The sequence below is a fragment of the Convolutriloba macropyga genome, chromosome 4 (assembly GCF_964194025.1).
Source record: "Convolutriloba macropyga chromosome 4, txConMacr16.3, whole genome shotgun sequence".
NCBI lineage: Eukaryota > Metazoa > Xenacoelomorpha > Acoela > Convolutidae > Convolutriloba > Convolutriloba macropyga.
Genome location: NC_134471.1, coordinates 43919343 through 43942808, shown reverse-complemented (window position 1 = coordinate 43942808; position 23466 = coordinate 43919343). Strand labels below are relative to the sequence as shown.

Below are 23466 nucleotides of genomic sequence, written 5' to 3'. Positions count from 1 at the left end.
GGATGGCAGCTATTTGGATGTTATTTTTCTGCTTCAAGTCTATGATGTTGTCTAGTTTTTGTAACTACTATACTACTATACTATACTAGCCTTAAATCTCACCGCCGTTTTCGACACTGTTGATCAGAACTTAATACGAAAAGACATAATTGATTCGCCACTATCAAATTGCACAAAAAGATGTGCAATTCGCCACTATCAAATTCACGTAGAATATAAATCAAAGTGAGTAAAGATAAACAGTGTCCACAAGGTGGTGTATTATCACAAATGCTCTTCAACATCTACATGAGGAAGCTGTCTCTACCATTGAATGGTATAAACATCACGTTGAAAAATTATAGGACAAAATACCACCCTGCCTAATTATTTTACTCGACTCGTTTGAGTCAAGAAAAAATGAGCTGGGAAATCAGCTGCAACTGTGTTCACAACCCGGAGCAAGGAGGCCAAGTTTGATCCACACTTCACTACCAACAATTCACCAATACCAGCAAAGTACAAAGTCAAAGTACTTTGTGTCGCTATAAGAGAAACTACAAAAGCGCAGTAACAGTGTGAGGTGGAGTTCCTTTGTACCACACGAAGAAGATTATGGGAAAAATGTCTTTTTAAATCACTGTTTTGGAGCAAATCATGGAGCAGGTAATAGAACGCTTGAAATTTTTTGAAGGACAAATTTTAGTCAGATTTTTTGCGACTATAAGGGTGTATTAAAAACCATATTTTACAGTCAATGCTGCGAATTGAACGGCAAAAAGAAAAATGCGTTTGTTTGTTCTTATCGTTTTTTTCAGACGGAGAAATGTTGGCGTGAAAAAATTTTTCATTGAGCGAGCGAAAGTTTCTGATTACGTGCAGCTTTTTCAAAGCTGTTTTCTAGTTTTAACTCTAGTTTTTTCAGTAAACGGTGTTTCTTTCAATTATCTAACCTACTAATCGAGCGTTTGGATATTTATTTTGACTTTCTGAAGCAAATATTACACTTTTAGATTCAATTCAGCTATTTGTTTTTATTTTGCCTCGTTCTAAGCTTATTTTGTTTGTATTTTTGTTTTTTTTTCAAAGCATTCGTGGAATTGTGATTAAAATAAGGTAATCTAGCAGTTTCTTTGGACTTTCACTCTTATTGATAGTTATTTGAGTTGTTTTTGTTGAATGAAATTGAGTAAATTTGAGCGAATTTTTGCCGTTTCTTCCCTATTTGTTCTAATTTTATTCTTCTCGTAGTTTTTCTTTATCAGTTCTTAATTAGGTCCTATTCTATTGGTTGTGCTACTATGAAGTGACTCTTGAACGCTAGACATGGCAATGATTTATACACATTTCTATTTATTTTTGAAGGTTTTCCTTGCGTTTTTGGGCGAGTGATTGATCTAACAGAACATTTTTTATGGAATGAAGGCTGGGAATTTGCATTTTTGCTTTATCATAGTTTTTGGGTAAATTTATAAAGAACTTTTTCGATTTCTCCTACGTCATCCCCTTTCCCTCTCCTCGGTTTCCTTCTGAACCCGTTTTGTTAGATTGTCTGTCAAGTGTTAATGTTGTTGCCGACTATTTGTATTACAAGATAGTTTACCAATAGTTTTGTGGAGTCGCAACCTAAAGTAAAATTTATCAGATGCTATCAGTTTTTTCGGTTACTCTTCTCATGTCATTTTTTGTTATTGTTTCAAACTGTCTAGTATAAATATGTAGGCAATGTTGATTTGCTTAATCGTGCAACCATAAGTTTTCCTTGATCTCCACTCAGTGGGTGAGATAAAAGTTGCCCGTCTTGTTGATGACAAGTAATGCTACGCTTGAAGCTTTTCAGATTGAGGACGAGAGTTCTCTTCAGCGCGATGACTACAAGTACAAGGATCCCTACATAGGCGTAGAGAAGCTGCTGGACCTAGTGTCCACAGAGGACCACTCGGAGTACTGTCTAGCCTACCTGTTCACTGCCAGGGACTTCATGAAGGGAGTACTGGGGCTAGCATGGGTGGCAGGAGACTCGGCTAGCGGTGGAATCTGTGAGAGCTACAAGATGCACCAGAATGGTCAGATGAAGAGCCTGAACACAGGTGTCATCACAACTGTCAACTACGGACAGCCTGTTGCTGCCAGGTACCAGGCCACTTAGTTTAAATTATAGAAGTGCTACTTTCATTAATAGGAATTCATTGGTTACAATGGGATTGTGATTTTGATCAATAAGAAATTCTGTCAATAATAGGTCTTATGGCCATGGCGGAGCTTCATTCTTGACCTTTGTTTTTGTCTGAAGATTTGATTAACAAAGCCCCCCCCCCCCTAATGACTTTTCGCCTCCCCGCCCCCGCTGACAACCCCGCCTCTCATCCCAGCAGGCATGACACGAATTGAGCCCCCACTTGTTCAATACGTAATGCAGTTTTTCGCTTGATCGATTTTTCGTCGAAAGCTATTGACTCGTTGTCCTCAAATGCTATAAACAGGTAGTATAAACAGGTGAAGCCTCGAGGGAATTAGGTTTAAGGTTTAGTAGTATCTAATTGCCCTACCCCCATCCTGCCCACTCCCCGCCCACAAACTCATAATGCATCCCTTTTCTTCGCCATCTTGCCCCTCTCGTTAAGGTAAAGCTATATTATATATTAAAACAGTTAACCTTAGTCTCTTTCAGAGTGTCGCATTTGACGTTCACGCATGAAGTAGGGCATAACTGGGGGTCACCGCATGACTTCCCACAGGACTGCAAGCCAGGTGGTCAAGAAGGCAACTTCATCATGTTTGCATCCGCAACCTCTGCAGACAAACCCAACAACAACAGATTTTCTGACTGCTCTGTCGCTAACATGTCACACATTCTCTTCAAGAGAAGAGATGAATGCTTCAAGGGTACGTGAATGAGGGGGCCGACAACTGATTACAGGTTGACTTCTATTAATGAAGTTTACTAACCATGAGCGACCATTAATTGCTCTGGAACTAAGTCTGAAGCAATTAATGCAAACGAGTTTCTTTTTAATAGCTGCGATAGCTGAGTGGAGCTGATATTGGTCTCTTGGTTTTACAATTTAAGGTATTTGGATTGTATTGGGGCATCGTCTATTCAAACTTCTTTTTGCTGCGAAGCTGAGCAGGCTATATTGCGGTCATCTTGGTTTTTGTTTCGTCGTCTGACGCTCTTTTCCGTTTTACATTTTTTCACGCCGCAAACTTCAAAGGAGCAATTTTCTTAATCTTTTCATGTCCCAATTTCACTGCTCTTTGTTACTTTTATGTGCGCCATGTCATCCTTAAACCTATTGGTGGTAAGTTTTTGGCTGAAGTTATGATAAATTTTCTTTTTATCGTAGCTAACTTACCTCGGTCTCTAAATGACTTCTAATTTTAAGAAGGTCAGTTGAGATCACTCTAACCCCTTTCAAGGTCAATATGGAATCTCATGTAATGATCAATGCTAATAATAAAAATAGAGTGACCAAAATAAAATAACGAATTTGAATTTTTTGAACTTTTTAGTTAAAGTTTTAGTTTGACAAGCAATAAGAAGTGTCTTTAAAAAGGTAGGCAACTGGATCAATTCAATTCTGTATCTGTTGCTATCTATATTCTATATCACATATTTCTGTTTCGCAGCTATTTTGGCAATGTGCTGGCTAATTTGACTTTTTGGTGTCATTGAGAAGTAACAATGGAGTAGTGGAGGGAACAAAAAGGGGAATAGATTTGAAGCGTGATATTTTCAAACTGCTTTTCAAGTGGAGTGAGAATATAGCGCTTTTAGTTTTAGAGAAGTATTATGTTCACGTGTTGTCATTTGACTTATATTAAGTGTTTATTGCACTCAAACGATGCTTGTAGCAATTATATTAGTCCTCTGTTATTTTTAATGCGATTTTTCGCTTAACCGATTTTTCTGATGAATTTTGACTTTTCGTCCTCAAAAAGGGGATAAGCAGGTAGCGCCTGGAGAGCATTAAGTTCTCTTAGAGCCTTTTCATGGTTTGGAACGCGATTGCGAGTTTAAGCGCACTCCAGTCCAACCTAACACTCACCCCCAATCCTGCAGCTTTTCAATTAAAAAGTAGCAGCTGTTCTAATTGCGCCTGGTTGCATTTTGTCTAAATTCCTCAATGGGCAGCTCATCGTTTTTTAAAATTCTTTTTCAGTGATTTCAGTAATTTGTTTTCGGTGATTTCTAATGCTGAATTTGCGTGCTTGACGTTATTTGGTACTCCTTTTGGCTCAAGCTTTTATGTGTGATAAAATTTTTGACTTATCTCACTCCAAAAATGACTTCTTCACTCACTCCTTCAAATTTAGGTTGTGATATTTTTATCAATTGAAGATCGTTAAGGGGAATCTAAATTGTGCGACACTTAAGTGCTCTAATTCTCTAGCATTGAATTTTTTCCCTTCATGTGTCACATAGAAATTGCACTACGAATCAAACGTTTAGAATTCTATAGATTAACATGTAGTTGATTTATTTACCTTTGAAGCAAATAATTTGATTATTTGCTTCAATGCAAACCTGCATTGAAGCAAATAATTTTAATATAAAGCCTCTCGAAGCAACACATGTGACCCTAAGCTCAAAAACATGCTTGGACCATTTTATTTATCAAAATTTGTTTAATGAAAAACTGGAAGTGCTTGAAATGGAAGGTATTGCTGATCATTACCCAGTTAAAATAATGCTGTCAGCAAAAATTGAACGAGAAAATACCAGAAAATTTTTTCGTGATATTAGTTTAACAAAAAGCCGTAGTCTTGTACTTGAATATAAAAAATCAATGCTACAACATATACAAGCCAATGAAGATCTCATATATCAAAATAATTGTCCTTGCTCAGCTTTCAGCGATTTCTCTCGACTTTTCCGTGAAGTAACTGATTTTTTTGCTCCAATAAGAAATGCAAAGAAGAAATCCAAAATGCCCTTATGGTTTAATAAACGTTTAAAGAATTTACGAAGCAAGCGAAACGAGGCACACTCCAAATGGAAAAGAGAAAAGGAAAACACGAATCTACTTGAGCAGTTTAGAAATCGAAGACATTTGCTTGAGAAGGAAATAAAAATGGCAAAAAGGTCCTTCTGAATAAATTTAATTCTTGTTTAGGAAATTCTCGACAGACTTTCAAACTTCTAAATGAGTTGAAATGCAAATCTTCAAATTCAACTAATATACGGCTTCTGAGCTCATGCTTCAACAATAAAATTGAACCAACAGATGAATATAATGCAAATTTGTCAATAAATTCTTCGCTACTATTGGATATAACATAAGTAAACACCTAAAAAAGCCTTTTACTCCGAATTTTTTATCTGAAGAAACCTCCGTTTTTTTTACCAGACAATCGAATTAATGGGAATTGTGGCGCAGCTGGACAACAAATTTTCGTCAGGCGATGATCTAAAAATAATGTTCTAATTAAGACTTCGATGGAAGTAGTAATACAATACTTAGTCTTCTTGATTAATTTTTCTATTCAGAGGGGAATTTTCCCAAAAGAATTGGCAAAAGCAAAAGTTTTCCAGCTACATAAAGGAGATTGCAAACTGAACGAAAACAACTATCGGCTGATTTCACTTCTAAATGCCTGGAGTAAAATTTATGAGCGTGTTGTTTTTAATCGAATTTAATGTTTACTATTTGAACTTACTGAGAAAGTGAGAATGGAACAGAGCTCTTCAAACGTTTTATGTTTTTTCTAGACCTAAAGAAAGTTTTTGACACAATTAACCGCGATATCTTACTTTATAAACTTGAAAGATACGGACTAAGAGGTAATTGTTTGAGTTGGTTAAAATCGTATTTGGAAAACAGATATCAAAGAGTTGAAGAAAATGGAGTATCATCAACTTGGAGAGATATTAACCAAGGAGTTCCCCAAGGAGCAATTTTAGGACGGTTATTGTTTCTCATTTATATCAATGACATGCCAAACATCTGTAAAAGTGTTAACATTATTCTTTTTGCCGATGATGCAAATATTGACACCATAGGATGTACTAAGAAAGAAATTGAATCAGATCTTGAAGCAATCAATGATTGGCTCGAAAGGAACAAATTAGTACTTAATTTAGAATAAATAGTTCAGATGAATCTGAAAGCACTATCCGTAGACACGACATTTTACATGAACTCCGATAATATACCAGTGAAAACTTTGTGCAAATACTTTGGAATAAATTTAGACAGAAAACTCTCATATCAGTCCCATATTGACTATGCGAAGGAAAGACTCAGTAAGCAATGTGGAATCGTCTCTAAGCTCAGACATTATATTCAACAAAAAAGCTGCTAGAATATTATATTACTAATGTTGCTCCTATCTTGCAGTATGGTGCTTTAGTTTATTGCTGCTGCAGCTACCTGTCTCTAAAACCCATCTCTTTTACAAAAGAAGATACTTAAGCTTATTCACTTCAGAAAAAAAACGCGATTACTGCGACGACTTATTTGCGAAGAGTTCAATCTTAACAGTTTATGAACTACACATTTACGAACTTCTCAAATTTATTCTGAAAGCTATAAACAGTCAACACATGCAAGATTTTTGCAATAATCTTTTCACTTTTAAACAATCCTGCGTAAGGGTGACCAGAAGTTCCAATCTGAAATTGTTAGAAGAGCCCTTTTGTAAACGAAAGATCGATAAAAATTCTTTTCGGTTTCGAGGTGCTAAACTTTATAACAGACTGATTAAAATTGGAGTTATTTCATCAGACTTGGATTTGTCTTCTGGAAAGAAATTATCCAATTTTTGCCACCAAGTAAAAAAACTCCTATTTGGTCAATAATTATGAACTAACAAGGTTCATATTCGAATAAAAGTCAAACATTTTAGATATTTGAAAATCAAAAATTTAATGCGACTGCAATATGATGACTAGGCAATCCCTGGATCATCTTTTATAGTAACAATTTTCTGTCCTCGCTGGACTTTGAATTAATCTCTTTAGAAATACATATCATCAATACTACTCCAATTGTTTGTTAGTTCGAGATGCGCTGAATTTAAATGTTGCTGCTAGGTTTTTAATACATTATGATTTTTACGTGATTATGTTAATTTGTAATTAGTGGCAGATTGAAATAGCAAATCCGCTTGATCTCGTTATCTGTCCTCGCTTATTGTTGATTTGTATCACAATAGCGAAATTAATTCTTTCTTTATTGTTTGCTTTTGAATTCCAATGAAGGTCAACAGGGTCTATCTCGGCTTTTTCCCGGTAATCTGCGGCCATAATTTTTTTTCTTATCCTTTAATCTCCTTCATAGGTCTGATCTGTTGCTAGTGAGGCATAGTTTTATTTTTTCAATCTTTCGAGTTAACCTTTCGTTTGTATGTCTTTCGCATCATCCGCTTTCAAAATTTGATTTTTATAAAATTATTTGGGAGCTTTCTACTGACGCATCTGGGACCTAATTTGTCTCCATTTGATAGCTGTTGGTTTTTCTGACTTTAAGAGCACGTGTGGCCATAAAATATCAGTTAAATTTTGAGCTTTTAATTCTTTAATTAATTTTTTGTTGCTTAGTCTTATTGATGACAGGTTTCATCGGTTACTTATAACGAATAAGTGATTCAAATCCACGGCGTGAGTTCACAGCTGTTGCTTTTAATGACTTCAACACTATTTAATTTCATTAAAAATTAGTGAATCTTGAGTCTTGCCCGTTTTTGTTTTCAATAGCCGCGAAGTTATAGCTGAGGCTATTATTGGCCTTCTCTTGGTTTTTATTTCGTCATCAAGATTTTTGTTACGATGATCTGACGTCACAATTACTTTTTTGTTCATTGGTTCATGCAAATTCAACTGAAATGCGTGCATGATGTCATTTTTCATAGTGGACCGTCATTCATAGTCGAGTTTTTTTGTGTTCATTCGCGTTATTAAACTTTTGGTAGCACGTGACTTACTCACTCAAAAATGAGTTCCTCACTCTGAAATTGATTTTTCTTTACTTTCAAAGAGATAAGATCACGTGAGTGTATATTACTCTAATTGAAGGTTTTTTGAAGAGCAGCCAATAGAAGCAGCTATAAGTTATGCAGATTCTTAATAAAAATTTAACATCGTAGCCCTTAATGAACTGAATAACTTTTTTGGTCTGTCTTTTTGAGACTACAGATCTACGAAGTTATCGCGGCTATTTTCTGGTAATTTGCCAGCTATGTTTTGTTGTTGTCCAACATTTTCCAGTTTTTAAGAGTTCACTTATGAAGCATAAGCGAATTAAAGTTATCGTTCAAGTTGATAGCTCGTGATTTTTTGTTTGGTTTAATCTTCAGTTAATTTTGTTTGATTTAATCTTGATTTAATCTTTTTTAGAACAAAATTGGCAGAAAATATATCTTGAACTTTGACTACATCTTTTGGACCCAAACATAACCCCCCTTTTTTACGATTTATGTTGAGACTGGACAGCAGCAAGAGACTTTGTGATGATGGAGTGTTTCTTTTGGAATCGAGGAATAGAACGGACGAAATAAACTGGTGAGATCAAACCAATTCCTCCCCCTCTCTTTTTTTTCGGTGTTTGACCGAATCGTTTTTTCTGGCTTCATCAATTTCACAGCAGTTTCTTGGTCTACGAATTTAACGGAAACAAAATGCGTTTTTGGTAAGAAGCTTCTTCATATCTTTAACGTAACAGAAGGAACAACATTGAAAGACGAACACATTGAAAAAAATAAACACGTTAGGAAACACATAAGCATTAAGAAGAAAAAATCACATGGTTTTCATAAACATGACAAGAAAAAGACGGTTAATAGCAATGAAAATTCCCTGATTTCGGATACGGATATTGTCGACATGCTTTCAATCTCCGGGAAAAAGAAAGCCGCAGACAGCGAAGAAATAGAAGAAAGTAATACCTCTCAAAACACAGCAATTTTTGATCTAAACGCCCTCCCAGACCTTGAAACGATTTGCTAGAAGAAAATACCTACACTCCGCTTTATTCCTGTCAAGTTTCGGCTAAGATGGTCTGACTTGTTATCACCTATCATTGAGGGCTGTGTTTCTCAACCAAATTCCCCAGAAAATTGGAAGAGACTATTTGCAATTAGCAAGTGCGTTCTGCGCGCTAGCAACAGAGGGGGGAAGAAACACAAACAGCAGCAGGATCGGCTCATGTTAACTAGATTTGAGCGTTGGAAGAATGGCGACTATGCTGGGCTATGGTTCGAAGCAGCCTCCATGAAACAAGCCAAGAAAATAAATCATGACTCAATGGAAACGCTTGCAGCACGTGCAAAATCTCTCTGCCTTCAAGGCCAATTTGGACGTGCAGCAAAAATCTTGTCTTCGGATGGAGTGGCCCCTGATAATAAAGAAACGCTAAAAGAGTTGATGAACTTGCATCCAGCAGAAGAAGTGCCACCGAGGGTAACTGATGATTACAGTTGTTATGCTTATCAGTTTGACGAAGCGTCTGTGTTTAAACAATTGCAATCTTTCTCAAACTTCACAGCAGCCGGTCAATCCAAAATGTACCCTGAGCACCTTCTACATGCCGTAGCGTGCGCAGTCCCCGATCAGTCCAAAAAATCGATTACAAGCATCACAAAATTAGTGAATTTGGCTAGCAGAGGGCAGCTCCCCAGTTTCGTTGAACCAACTTTTTGCTCTGCTTCACTTACAGCGCTGAAAAAAACGAAAGGAGGTGTACGGCCAATCGCTGTGGGAGAAGTTTTCCGACGTCTCATAGCCAAATGTTTTGCGCAAGAGGCCAGTTCTGAGGCTGTTGAACTTTTTTCATCCAGACAACTTGGTGTGGCAGTTAAATGCGGCGCTGAAAGCATTGTACACGCAACAAAACAAACCTTTCAAAAGTTATTGAACAACGAAAAAGCGGGCCTACTGCAAATTGACTTCAAAAATGCTTTCAATTCCATTACGAGAAGCAGTGTGTTAGATGCAGCGCGAAAATTCATTCCCTCTTTAGCCCCTTTTGCATCTTTTTGCTATTCTCAGCATAGCAAACTCTTTTTTAATGCAACTCATATTCAAAGTGAATCAGGAGTACAACAAGGAGACCCGCTGGGTCCCCTACTATTTTCTTTAGGACTTTGACCCATTATCAAAGAACTCGACGATAAGTTACCAAATCTTATGCAGAATTCTTGGTACCTTGATGATGGAATTATAGCAGGTATGGAAGAAGAGCTATGTGAATCATTAGAAATTTTAGCAACTCATGGCAACAAGTGTGGCTTTGAACTCAGAAGAGACAAGTGCGAGTTGTGGTCCACATCGTGTTTTAATGCTGTTGATAGTAGGATAAAGAGAAACAGCCAATCACGAATCGAAATCTTGGGCGCAGCAATCGGAACACCCACTTTTGTTGCGTCTTGTTTAGAAAAACGGGTTAAAAAACTGGAAAAGGTGTTAGACAATCTAGGCTATATAGAGGACCCTCAGTGCGCTCTTGAAATTTTGCGTAGCTGTCTTGGTGCACCTAAGTTAGTGTATTCGTTGAGATGCAACACACCGTCCACTGAGAGTAACATAATACTTGAAAAATTTGACCATCTCCAACGAACAACTTTTGAAAACATATTGGGTTCTGTAATCAGCGATAATTCATGGGAGCAAGCATGCCTGCCAATAAGCAAAACAGGAGCTGGAGTTCGACGTTCTCTGAACCAATTCAAAGCAGCTTATGTTGGTTCCTTATGCCAGTCAGCAAACATAGTGGAACAAATTACTGGTATGAACCCAACTCACGAAGTTAGTTTCACAGACCTAGTGGAGGAGTTTAGCGCTTTGGGGATTCCTCATTTGACGCAACAGAAAATTCAAGAACAATTTGACAATACGGCTCTAAGCAACCTTCTTGAAGTTCAAACCTCCACCAGAGAAAAAGCTAGACTATTCTCTTTCCCTACCTCAATCAGGAGCTTGGTTGACGGCAGCACCTATCCCTGCTCTTGGCCTACACCTTCAACCTATGGAATTCCGAGCTGCTCTGAAATACCGTTTAGGAGTTCCACTCTATGATTCGGACAGGAGATGTCCATATTGTAAGTCAGCTATTTTAGACATATTTGGAGATCATGCCGTTTCATGTCACGGGCGTGGCGATATTATCTCTCGTCATGACAGAGTACGTGACACAATAATGACAGCATGTTCGTCGGCCAATCTTTCCCCTGTATGTGAGCAAAAACATCTTCTGCCGGAAAATAATTCAAGACCAGGGGACGTGTATTTGCCCAGTTTTATAGCAGGACAACCCGCAGCCTTAGACGTCACCATTACGTCCCCACTGCAAGCCAGTCTTATCTCAGATGCGGCGAGGACATGTGGTTTTGCTCTAACCCTAGCAGAAGACAGAAAGATTGGGCATTACTACCAGAAGTGCAGCGATATGGGTATCCACTTCATACCTTTGGCGTTAGAAACTTTTGCGGACTATCCGAAACAACAAGGAAAACATTGAAAAGAATAGCTCTTTTATCTGATAACAGAGGTTTCCAGCCCTCAGGCCTATCAGTAGCCTTCAGTCGCCTCGCTCAAGTGGTATCAATAAGTGCCATGCGTGGCTCAGCTACAATGCTGATTGCCAGAGATTCGCGACTATGAGCCAGAATTGATGGGGACTGTCGCATCCAATTGTGCCGCTATGCCCAATCAGAGGGTCAAGAAAATCCGGTTCAAGAATTCACTAACCTCAAGTGATATTGGACTCACTTCATGAGAGGGGAGGCCTTCTGTGTTTAAATGTCACCCAATGAGTGGGGACTTCAGATAATTTTACTAGTTTTTGTCCTCTTACATGAGCAGAGAAACTTCGAAATCACTGAAGGAAACGAGTTCTCTCAAAGACATCTAATTGAAAGTACAGCTGCATTCACAATTTGTTAAATCCTTCAATCACGAGTTTATATTCTTACCTGACCAAAGTGGGGAGAATATAAACGAACATTTCACGCGTGCAAATTTGAAATGGACAGTTGAATTTAGAATTATTGAACTGCTGATCTGTTGAATTAATTACCATAGTTATGATAACCAAGTTAATTATAATTCAAATTTGAGCACAAGAAAAAATTGTTTAATTGTGCGGGAACGAAGTTAAGCAATTATTATAAACGCGTCTTTTTATGCAAGATTTTTGCTTGACCTTTTTTGCGCCTTTGTCCTTGAACATTCTTTGACTTCTCAAGTTGATTTTCACGCTTCTCATTGTTCCAGTGATCTTTGCTCCCGCTCCGAAGTAAAGATGTTGCTAAAATTGAAGCAATTGTAGAATAAGAAATCACAAGGGACTGATAGTCGAGTGGTGAATGCTTCTGTCGAGAACTTTGGAGGTCGCAGGTTCGAATCGCACCCTGGTCGGATGTTTTGCTCAACAAAAAACTATAGGCTACAGCTCTTGAATTAAATTTCCCCACCTGTCGTCCGAAATCAGTTTGTCAGACGTTAGTAAGCTTGTTGTTGTGAAGTACTTGTAAATTTTCGAGTTTTGCCCGTTGTTGAACTTGCTGTGGTATTGGCGCTCAGTCACATTGCTTTTTTGTCATGGATACCATTTGTGTTTGAAAGCTTTTAGAGAAATTTTGAACCTTGCCTAACTTTCTATTTGTCTTCTTGGTTTGTGGAATCAATAAAAGATGTTTATTTATTTCAACGCCGTTGGGTATGCTCACACTAAGGGTTTATAATTGCTCTCAAGCGAAGTTTGTAGCAATTATATTAGTTCTGTGTTCTTTTTGTGCAATTTTTCCATTGCTTAAACCCTCACCCCCTCCACACACACACACACACTCCCCCACTCCCACCCCTCTCACACACACACAACTCCGGTCACCCCCATGCTAGGATCTGTAAGCCCCAGTTGGCTACTACATAAACCAACCGCTCGCCGGCCGTTTGAAAGCACTTTGCCCTACGTTAGTCAGTTGTTTATGCTTTGAGGCCACTAATTGTCAAAAAAATCTTTAATTGTAAAAATGCGTAGTGTTAACAGTGATCTAAATTTCGTTTTTCTGATTATTTTGACAACACTATGTTTTGGAAAAAATAGGTTATTCAATTTTTTTATAGGCTTGTTTTTTGGCAGTCTAATTTTGTCCTGCTGGAAAAATGGTGACCTCAATGTTATTAGTCAATTTAATTCTTTGGATTTCCAGGCAAGACTTGTCCTGCTGTTTTTTATTTCGTCGAGGGTTTTGTTACGACTATATGACGTGACGCTCACTTCAGTTCGGCTTTTTGTTCTTTCATTCTTTCATGCAATTTAAACCGGATCGCGGGCGTGACGTCATATTTAATTCGCATTGGTAAAGTTTTAACTGACGTAACTCAGATAAATTTTACTCCCTTAAATTGATCTTTTTAAGTTGAAGGAGATAAGATCAACTGAGTATATGATACTCTGATTGAGTGTTATTTGAGGACAGCCAATGAAAACAACATATATTCCTATATTTAGTTTGTGACAGTTACTAAGGGTCGCAAGTTTACTAGCAGTGAACACTATTCTTAAGCGAAGAGTATGTTTTAGAGGCCTCCTGGAAAGCTGGTTTAGAAATTTTGTTGACGTGTCTAATGTTGTGCATGCAGTTTTTAAGTGCTCAAGTCTAGTGATTTCATTGTTCCCACAAAGCAACATGGACGAATGGTTAACTCTCGCGCTAGAAAACTGGAGGTTACGGGGTCGAATCCGATCAAGGATGATGCTTCTAGCGCTCTGTCTCTCTCTATCTCTTTCTCTCTCTCTGTCGAGGTTTCTTTTAGAATTACAAAATCACTACAATTTTGTAATGAGTCGATCATTACAAAAAAAGCATCCAAAATGGAATAAACTTCCGCGTGAAGTCCGGACTATGATTATCAGATTACGCTCACAGTTTAAACGCATGATAAAACAGCATCTGCTCCAATAATTTAAACTTGTACCGTTGGAAAGGAACGTTGGTGGCTTCAAAAGTTATTTTTACCTTTAAAAAAAGGGAAACACTAATTTTGATTTTTAACATTGTACTAAATTTGTATATAACATTTCAAAATTGTAATATTTAACCCCGGGTTTATATTTTCAATTTACTTGTTCTAGAAAAAAAACTTTCGAATGGCAGAAAAGCTTCTTTAAACTTTTAAAAAATGAATGGTGAAGGGACTTTCTCGCGCCATCTAGAGAAAAAACCCCCTAGAGTGTAGGGTTTTAACGCCGTGTCTTGTTGTTTCTATCTTTTATGTTTTCTAACTTAGGAAGCAAACCGAATTGATTGAAAACCCTAATATCTGCGACTAACTTTTTTGGCATCAGTGGTTACTTTGCACTTTTCTCTTTAAACTTGATTAACCCTGCATCCTCGGTTTTTTCTTCACTTATTGTTATTGAGCTCATCACACTTTCGTGTTTCTCACTTCTAGCCCATTCTCGTACACTTTGAAATTCAAAGTCAAAGGTTTAACAAAATGCAACATTCTATTGGAGAACAGTTTCAGGGGGCTCTCTGGAGCATGCTTGAAGAGACATGGCCTAAACAGGAAAACTTAGTCAGCTGTCTGCACCTCCCGTATCTTATTGCAAATTATCTCATTGTTTTACCAGTGTTTTTGAAGCAAAAGTGAGCGGTAGTGGATAGTTTTGTCCACTGGGTTCAAAATTAGAGTTTGAGGGTTCGAGAACTCCAGACGAAGGAAGGACCTTAGCTAGGAAGCTTTTAAATGATGATAACGAATTTTAACTCCTGTCCTGTTATATTCTATTATGTGTTTGAACTTAAAATTACAAGTTCTTTTATTTTCTTCCAAGAATTTTCGGGTCTGACCTCAATCCTATCATGTTTTCTGCTCTAGTGCTTAATCCATAACTTGCGTTTGTTTAATACTTTTGCTCTCTTAAGATTTGATCCACCTTGCATCATCGTCTTTTCGTCTGCTTTTTTTGTGTTTGAGCTATTATCAATTGTTCTCTCTCCTTGTTCTCGCTTCATTTACGTCCTCCTATATTTTACAACTAAGAAATAAATTCATTGATAATTGCTCTTAAACGAAGTTTGTAGCAATTATATTAGTCCTGTCGGTCTTTTTATGCAATTTTTCGCTTGGCCGATTTTTCGTCTGACGCTTTTGACTTTTCGTCCTCAAAAACGGGATGAACAGGTAGCGCCCAATGGGCATTAAATGCTCTTAGAGCCTTTCAGGTCTGTTTCAGCTCAAACTGTTTTGAAGATTTTTACTTATTGTGTGAAGGGCGGTTCTTAGAGGTTGAAGACCCCTCCACTGTTGACCCCCCCCCCCCACAATTGCCCCCACCCCCCCGGCGCTGTTACCCCCACCCACCCACCCCACATCATTCCTCGGTGCACCCCCCCCCCCCCGGTTTCTGGCTACTGACTAACAACCGCTCACTAGAATTTATAGTATTTTGCACAATTTTTGTCAAGCTTTTTGTATATTTTTTTTGACATTTATTTCTTCTTATTCTGGTTTTTCTAGACCCAGGGACCCGACAATCTCCTAATAGGTTTGATGATAAGTTACTGACAAATTTTTATTGGCGATGGATTAGTTCTTCAACTTTTTAATGTCACAATTTTTTTTAAATTTTTTATAGAACTTGCTTTTTTTCAAGTTTTTTGAAAATTGTTTTTTTCCAGCCTCAGGAGCCAAGAAACCTCCTTCAGGGTTTGAAAATAGGTTACTGTATAAATTCTAGATGTAATGGAAAGTCCTTCAATGTTTAAACATCACGAATTTTATCATTTTTTGGACAATTTTTGCCATATTGTTTTTAATTGCTCTCAAACAAAGTTTGTAGCAATTATATTAGTCCTGTCGGTCTTTTTTATGCGATTTTTCGCTTGACCGATTTTTCGTCTGACGCTTTTGACTTTTCGTCCTCAAAAACGGGATAAACAGGTAGCGCCCAGTGGGCATTAAGTGCTCTTAGAGCCTTTCAGCTCTGTTTCAGCTTAAACTGTTTTGGAGACTTGAAATTATGGTGTGAAGAGCGGTTCTTTGAGTTTGAAGACCCCCTCCCCCAACTGTTGACCCCCCCCACTATTGCCCCCCCACCGCGCTGTTGCCACCCCCATCAGCACCTCCCCCCATGGCTAGTTACTGACGAACAACCGGTCGCTAAAAACACACAAATTTATACAAATTTTCACAATTTTTTTCGAGCTTTTTGAAAATTTTTGTCATTTTTAAAATTTTTGTCTAATTTCTGAGTTATATCAACCCTAGATGTCAAGGAACCCACTCTATGGTTTGATAATAGGTTACTGCACAGTTTCTAGTGGTAATAGAATGGTTTCAACATTTCAACTTCGCGATTTTTTCAATTTTTTGAAAAGGTTTTTGAAAATTTTTATCGGTTTTTAGGTTTATCCAGCCTCAAGAGCCAAGGAGCCTCCTCTAGGGTTTGATGATGGGTTACTGTATAGTTTCTAGACGTAATGGAATTTTTTAAAAGATTTTTACATCACGAATTTTAACATCTTTTTGAAAAAAATAGCATTTTTTAATTTTTTTTTAACATTTAGTCATTATTCCTGATTTTTCAGCCTCAGAGTTCAGAAAACCTGCTTAAGGTCTTGATAATATGTGGCTGCATGGTTTTAAGTGGCAAAGGAATGGTTTTCAACTTTTTAATATCACAATTTTATCTATTTGTTTTTATAAAACTTGCAATTTTTTCAGGTTTTTTACATTTTTATCGTTTTATAGGTTGATCTAGCCTCAAGAGCCAAGGAACCTCCTCTAGAGGTTGATAACAAGTTATTGTATAGTTTCTAGATGCAATGGAGTGTTTTTAAAGATTTTATTATTTAACGAGTTTTAGCATTTATTTGAAAAATTTTCGGCAATCTTCATGTTTTTTTGAAATTGTCATTTTTTGAGGTTTTTCCAACCTCAAGAGCCACAAAGCCTCCTTCGAGGTTTGATACTGCGCTGCTGCTTAGTTTTCAGAGTTAATGGAATGGTTGTCATTATTTTAATGACTCGAATTTCAGAAGTTTTATGATAAATTTAAGTTGAAAAATTTTGCAAGATTTTATTAAAATTTGCAATTGTTTAAAAAATTTTTGATTATTTTTGTCCTTTTCTGAGTTTAACGATCATTACCGGCCAACGGAGCCTTTCAAGTCTTGCACATCGATTGCATGACAGAAATCTAGAGACAAAAATGTTTTTGAACATGTTCTTTACTTCGAAACGTGGAAATTTTTCTTTGGAATTTTGCACTTTAAGTTTTCTATATGATTTAGTTAGCAACAAGTTTAGAAAACTTGAAGTTGTAGAGTCGGATGTCATCATGGAAAAAATTCATAGCTCTCTCTCGCTCTCTCTGTGTTAGCTGGCCTTTCTTTCCTTCTTCTTGCTCACTTTTAATCTCTCTCTCTCTCCTTAATTTTTTTTGTTGATGCCGCACTTCAGCGGCTATTATATGGAGTGATGTCATCGTCTATTACCCTAATCTCAGGCTCCTTCAATCAAGCTTAATCTATTTTCACTGAACATTGGCTCAGTACTGACCAAGCCAACCGCTCGCCTGTCGTTTGAGAGCAATTCGCCTGACGTTAGTCGGTTATGTTTATTTTTTTTGACATTTATAGTCATTTTTCAGTTTTTTTGAGCCTCAAGGGTCAGAGAACCTCCGTTAGGATTTGATAATAAATTACTGGAAACAATTTTTGTTTGTCATCGATTAATTTTTAACTTTTTAATATCACAACTTTTACCAATTTTTTAAAATAAAACTTTAACTTTCATTTTTTTTTTGAAATTTTGTCATTTTATTGGTTTCTCTAGCCTAGAGACACAAGGAACTTCCTCTGGGGTATGATGATATGTTACTACAGATTTTTTTAGATGTAATGGAATGTTCTTCAAGATTTTATAATGACAAATTTAAGCCATTTTTTAAAATATTTTGAAATTTTTTCGTGTTTTTGAATTTTTTCCGGTACAAGTGGCCCTGGAACCTCCTGCAAGGTTTGATAATAAGCTGCTGCATAGTTTGTAAAGTTACTAGAATGATGATCAATTTTTTTATGACTCCAGTTTTAGTAATTTTTGGATGTTCAATGTGTATGGATCTTTGAAATCGTGAAACTATTGAAACAGGGATACTGGATAGTCTCTTGAGTCAATGAAATGGTTCTTAAGACAATATCTTAAATTTTTGCAAGATTTTGTTAAAATTTGAAATTGTTTCCAAAATTTATCAATTTTTTTTACTTTTCCTTGCGAGACAAAAAATGGTTTTAAAAAGTAGTTGAGTCGAATCCCATCATGGAAAATATTCCAGCTCTTTCTCTCTTCGTCGGTTAGGGTTTCTTTCCTTCTCTTTCTCGTTCACGTTTTATCTCTCGCACTCTATTTCTCTCTCTCTCTCTCTCTTTGTTGATGCCGCACTTCAGCTGCTCTTGTGTGGCGTAGTGTTATCATCTCTGATCCTGATTATCAATGAGTTGTAGCAGAATGGTTTTCTTAATCAGAATTGACTTCACAGGCACTTTTTACGAAATAATTGTTTATTGCTCTCAAAAGCATTTTGTAGCAAATATGTTTATAATGTTTGTCTCTTTTATGCATTTTTTCGCTGGGCCGATTTTTCGCCCGACCCATTTGACTTTCGTCGTCAGAAACGGGATAAACAGGTACCGTCCAGATTGCATGCTCACCTTAACCCCTTCAATTAATCTAAAGCTAGCATCACTAAACCGTGGCTTGCTAGTGACAAGGCCAACCGCTCGCCGGTCGTTTGATAGCAATTTGCCCGACGTTGGGTCGTTATGTTTGAATAAATCTTCCAGTAGAAAATGTTTGAGATCCTCAGAAGCGTTCTTAAAGGAAATACGGTAGAAAAAAACTAAAGAAACGAGCCAATGCTGAGTGTGGGATTCTTTTAGTCTTCTTTTTTGTTCATGGGCTTGATTTAAAAGCGACAAAAGTGATCTACTACGCTTAACTTACCTCACTTTACTTTCAGTTAATGAAGTTTAATCGATGACAGACTAATTGCAAGTCAGTCCCGCAGAGCTATAATGAGCCTATCAGGGCTAATTGTTATTGTATAAGATAGCAATTGTTGGGATTGTTATTTTTAATTGCTCTTGAATGAAGTTCATAATAGTTATTTTTTTAACGTGTGTGTCTTTTTAATGCAAATTTTTCGCTCGACAATTTTGCGCTTTTCTTTTAGAACATTCTTTGACTTCTCAAGTGACTTTTTCACGCTTTCGTTCTTCATTTTTGAGTAATCGCTATTGCACTCACTTCGAAGTAAATTTTGTTGCTAGTAAAAATTGGTTGCAGCACATCAAGAAAAAGGTTCTGATGGCACAGTTGGAAGTGCTTGGGGTCAGGGATCGGGAGATCAGTGGTTCGAATCCCGACGGGGGAAAGATTTTTTGCACCCATGAAAAATTGATTACAGCCCCTGAATTAAATTGCTTAGCCTGCCGTTCAAGAGCAATTCTTCCGACATTTGTCGGTTTATGTTCTAACTTAGCAAACTATTTATTCAGAGTGTTTATTATCTGAAGGATTTTTTGAATTATAATACGCAAACTAAATCGAATTATCTATATTTTAATCGCGTGAACATAAAAGGCGGCATGTTTCAGAGGCATCACTGGGCAGCATGTTTTAACAATGCTACCGAAGAGCACGGTTAAGTGGTTGCTTAATTGGAGTTAATGACCGAAAAAGTGTGCTTTAAAGTCATTGACCGATTAATGTTTCTAAAAAGTCATGGATCAAAAAATTTAATAAAAAGTTCATTGACCGAAAAGTGTTGTAAAAAGGTCATTGACCCAAAATGTTGCTAAGAGGTCGTGTCATCTATCGAAAAATGCTTTGCAAAAAAGCCTGTTGCCAAGTGTTGAAAAAATCATTGGCCGATTAGTTGTTCGGAAACCAGTCTGTGATCAAAAATTTCTTCAGAAAATGGTCTATGACCGAAAAGCTTCTGATACTGAAAAGGTAATTGATCGAAATTGTGTCAAGACAAAGAGGGTTTATGACCGAAAAAAGAACATTTTTTTTTGTAATTCATTGTCAAAAAATTGTTGAAAGATTGTGTTGAAAATTTGTGAAGGAAAGTTCACCAAGAAAGTCAAGGATTAAAGGGTGGATGATGGAAATTTGTTTTGACAAAGTTACACTGTGCGAAAATTTTTAATACAGAAGAATTCGGCGGGCGAAATCTGTGAAGTGTAAAGGACCCAAAAGGTGCCGATGCAAAAGCCAAAGTTAGGTGCCTAAAATTGTATATGACAACACTGAGGTCTTTTAGCGCTTAATAGTGGACTTTTTAATATATATTAAGGGCTGTTACTAATAAATTATTGCATACAAAACTTGATAGTCATATAATTTTTTTTCTTTAATTTTTTCGAGGAAGTTTTTGTTGGTGGCATTAGCCAGCCCTTTAACTAAGTTGTGTTTGTTGACTTCGTAAAAGTTTTTACCAACGATTGCTTTTTATCAGCACCTTCCTCGTCTTGGGCACATCAATCGTGTTCTCATTAGCACATTCATTCTTTATATGAGAACCGGAATTCATTGTCTCACCCAGGATCTGTTTTCTCTTCTTTTGAACTGTTGTATCTCTCCCTTTCTTCAGTTTCTTTATCTTTCGTTTTTCTCTGTTGTGCGATCTTCTATATCTGCTCATCAAGTGTTTTCTCTAACTGTGATTCTTTCTTTTTGCACTCAAATTTTTGCTTTTTGCGCTTGCTCACTATCTCGCTGTTCCTGTACTTTCTCTCTCATGATTTTGGCTTCTTTATTTTGTCTATCCCATTTTACTTCATTCTATCGCTTTCATTTTTTCTTCCGTTCTTTCTCTCGCGCGCTTTCCTTTTTCCTCCTTTCTCTCTCTCTCTCTCTCTCTCTCTCTCTCTCTCTCTTCTCTGTTGTTCACTAACTTCTTCTTTTCTTCTTATTTGTCTGTTTTTGTTTCAGTTTTTTGTTTCCTATCGTTTTTCATACGGGGGTTTCCTGATGTTTTTTTTTTGGTTTCTGTAGCATTGTTTTCTTTGTTTTTCCTCTCTCATCAATTTCGATTTTGCTTTTTTTTCGTTAATTTCCTTTCGGTTTTTGCTTCCGTTGGCTTTCTCCCGGACTCGTTTTTTCGGTTTTCCTTCTCTGCTTTCAACCTTCTTTTGTTCTCTGTATTTTGTGTTTTTATCGTATTTTTATATCTATTTGCTCTCCGACTCATTATGTATTATGTATGCTGCTATCGATCTCTCTTACTCTCCCTCTTTATAACTCATTCTATCTATTTTGATTTTTTAATGCTCTGTGAGAACGTCTATTACTCTTAACTCGCATAAAACCTTTCTTTGACATAGCTGGCTCTTCATTTTTTGTTGGTGTGTCCAATGTAGTTTTGCAAAAAAAATCATTGAAACGATCGCATGTACGCCAGTTATCACGAATAAGTTTTCAATGAGAATATCAATTGTTAGCGTTTCAAGATAAGATGCCTTCAGATAGCCTTTACGGACCTGCTAGTAACAACTAATTTCTGCTACTATAATTCGAATCTTTTTAAGGCTGATGTGGTTAATGTATAATATGCGTTAGTTACTATTCTGCACTTTTCTCTTCGGATTTGATTAACCCTGCATCTCTGGTTTTATTGTCATCGAGGACGTCTGTTTTTCTCTTTTGTTTTTCACTTCATGCGCATCTTCCCTTGTTTTAAAGTTATAACATCGGACCTTTCTTATAATTGTCTCGTGTAATGGACTTGTATAGCTGAAAAGCTGTAAGCTGAGAAAAGCTATATTGCTGTGCTCTTGGTTATTTTTGTTTCTTCGTCTGGCGTTCTTTTACGTTATATGTTTCCATGCGGTAAACCTCAAAAGTGCAATTTGTATCTTTCACTGCTTTTTTCTTACGCTGCAAATTGTTTCAGCAAATCTATGGTTATGGCTAATCAGGCTATGTCTTAGCATTTTTAAATTCCTCTCAAACGAAGTTTGAGGCAATTATATTAATCATGTAGTCTTCTGATATGCGATTTTTTGCTTGGTTGATTTTTTATCGGATGCTTTGGACTTTTATTCCTCAAAAACGGTATAAACAGGAAAAGCCCGAAGGGCATCAATTCGGTCAGCAGCTTCCTTAGAGCTCTACTAGTCTGTTCCCCAACTCCCCTAAAATAATCCCTCTAACGCTAGCCTCCCACAAGTTGACGGCTGCCGAAGCCAACCGCTCTTCGGTCGTTTGAGAGCAATTCGTCCGACGTTATTCGCCTATTTTTGCAATTGTATGAAGTGAAAAAGACCATTTTTTCACTCAAAAACTGAATTTGTGTGCTTATAAGCAGTTATTCTTCTGTGGTGTGAATTTTCCGGCTTTAAAGTAACGCCCTGATCTTTCTTCTTTGTCATTAACTTATCGTGATATAAATGTAAAGCTATAACTATATAGCTGGAATGTGAATGTTTTCTGGAAAGTTTGTTCTGTATTTCTGTATGACTTATTGAGCAATGCGCCATCACAAACAGTGCCATGTTCAGTAAGATCGGGTAACAATTGAAACTTGGTCTTCGACTTCATTTATAATTGGCGAACGCTCAGTTCGAAAGGTTATTCCGAAGTTTCTAATTTTTTGCAACAGCCAACACCATAGTGGTCAGTCGTGTGATGAATCCATCTTTATCATACTTGATATCTCACTCCAAAAATTACTTCTAATAAGAAAGAAAGAAAGAATTAATTTTGTTGTTGAATAGATGTAAATAAACAAGCAACGTGGACAAATAACGAGATCAGAGCGATCGTCTTTTTCAATTTGCCCAATAAATTATTGACAACGATGACTTGATATACGTTCGTTAAATACATGCATAATATAGCAAACAAATTATTCAAATAGGATACCAAATCAATAAACTAGAGTAGCACATGTTTAACATTATTGTTCACTTCAGTTAAAAGCGGATCTAATTAGCTCATAGTTCGACACCAGATGTGAGTTTTTCAATTTATGACAGAAACTTGTCATTTCACCTTGACTACCATTCTCTAAATTAGCGGGAATTATCTGCATTATCTTTAATTTATTATATAGTTTAGCACCTCTAAAACGTATTGAATTGCGCTCCAACTTTTTTTCTACAAAACGGTTCCTTTAGCAAGTTAAGAATCCCACTTCTAATTTTCCGATCGTTCGATTTAAATTGAAACAAATTGTTGCAAAAATATTGCTGGTGTAGACCATTGATTGATTTCAGAGCAAATTTAATAATTCGTATATGTATAGCTCATAGATAGTCAACCACGAGCGCCTCATAAAAATTTCATTGCGGTGATCGCCTTTTTTTCTAAAATACATTACTTTTAAACTTTTTTCTGCCGTAGGTAGATCTGTAGAATTGCTGAGTATGTACAGCAGCCATAAACCAAGGCACCATATTGAATTAGTGGTGTCACTTTTGAATTGTAGTAAGAAATTAGTTGATTCCGAGGAACATAATGTCATTTTTTGG

General features: G+C 36.8%; 2 protein-coding genes across 2 annotated transcripts in view; one reads left to right on the top strand and one right to left on the bottom strand.

The window, feature by feature from the left end:
* The window catches only part of LOC142337695 (uncharacterized), a 420762-nt gene that overhangs the window by 27683 nt on the left and 369613 nt on the right, over window positions 1-23466 (top strand). The window contains exons 7-8 of the mRNA XM_075387138.1: window positions 1820-2112; window positions 2651-2865. Of these exons, the coding sequence (XP_075243253.1) occupies window positions 1820-2112; window positions 2651-2865 (508 nt within the window). The remainder of the gene's footprint in view (window positions 1-1819; window positions 2113-2650; window positions 2866-23466) is intronic.
* The window catches only part of LOC142337697 (calcium/calmodulin-dependent protein kinase type 1-like), a 188631-nt gene that overhangs the window by 116000 nt on the left and 49165 nt on the right, over window positions 1-23466 (bottom strand). The gene's annotated exons all lie outside the window — the stretch shown is intronic.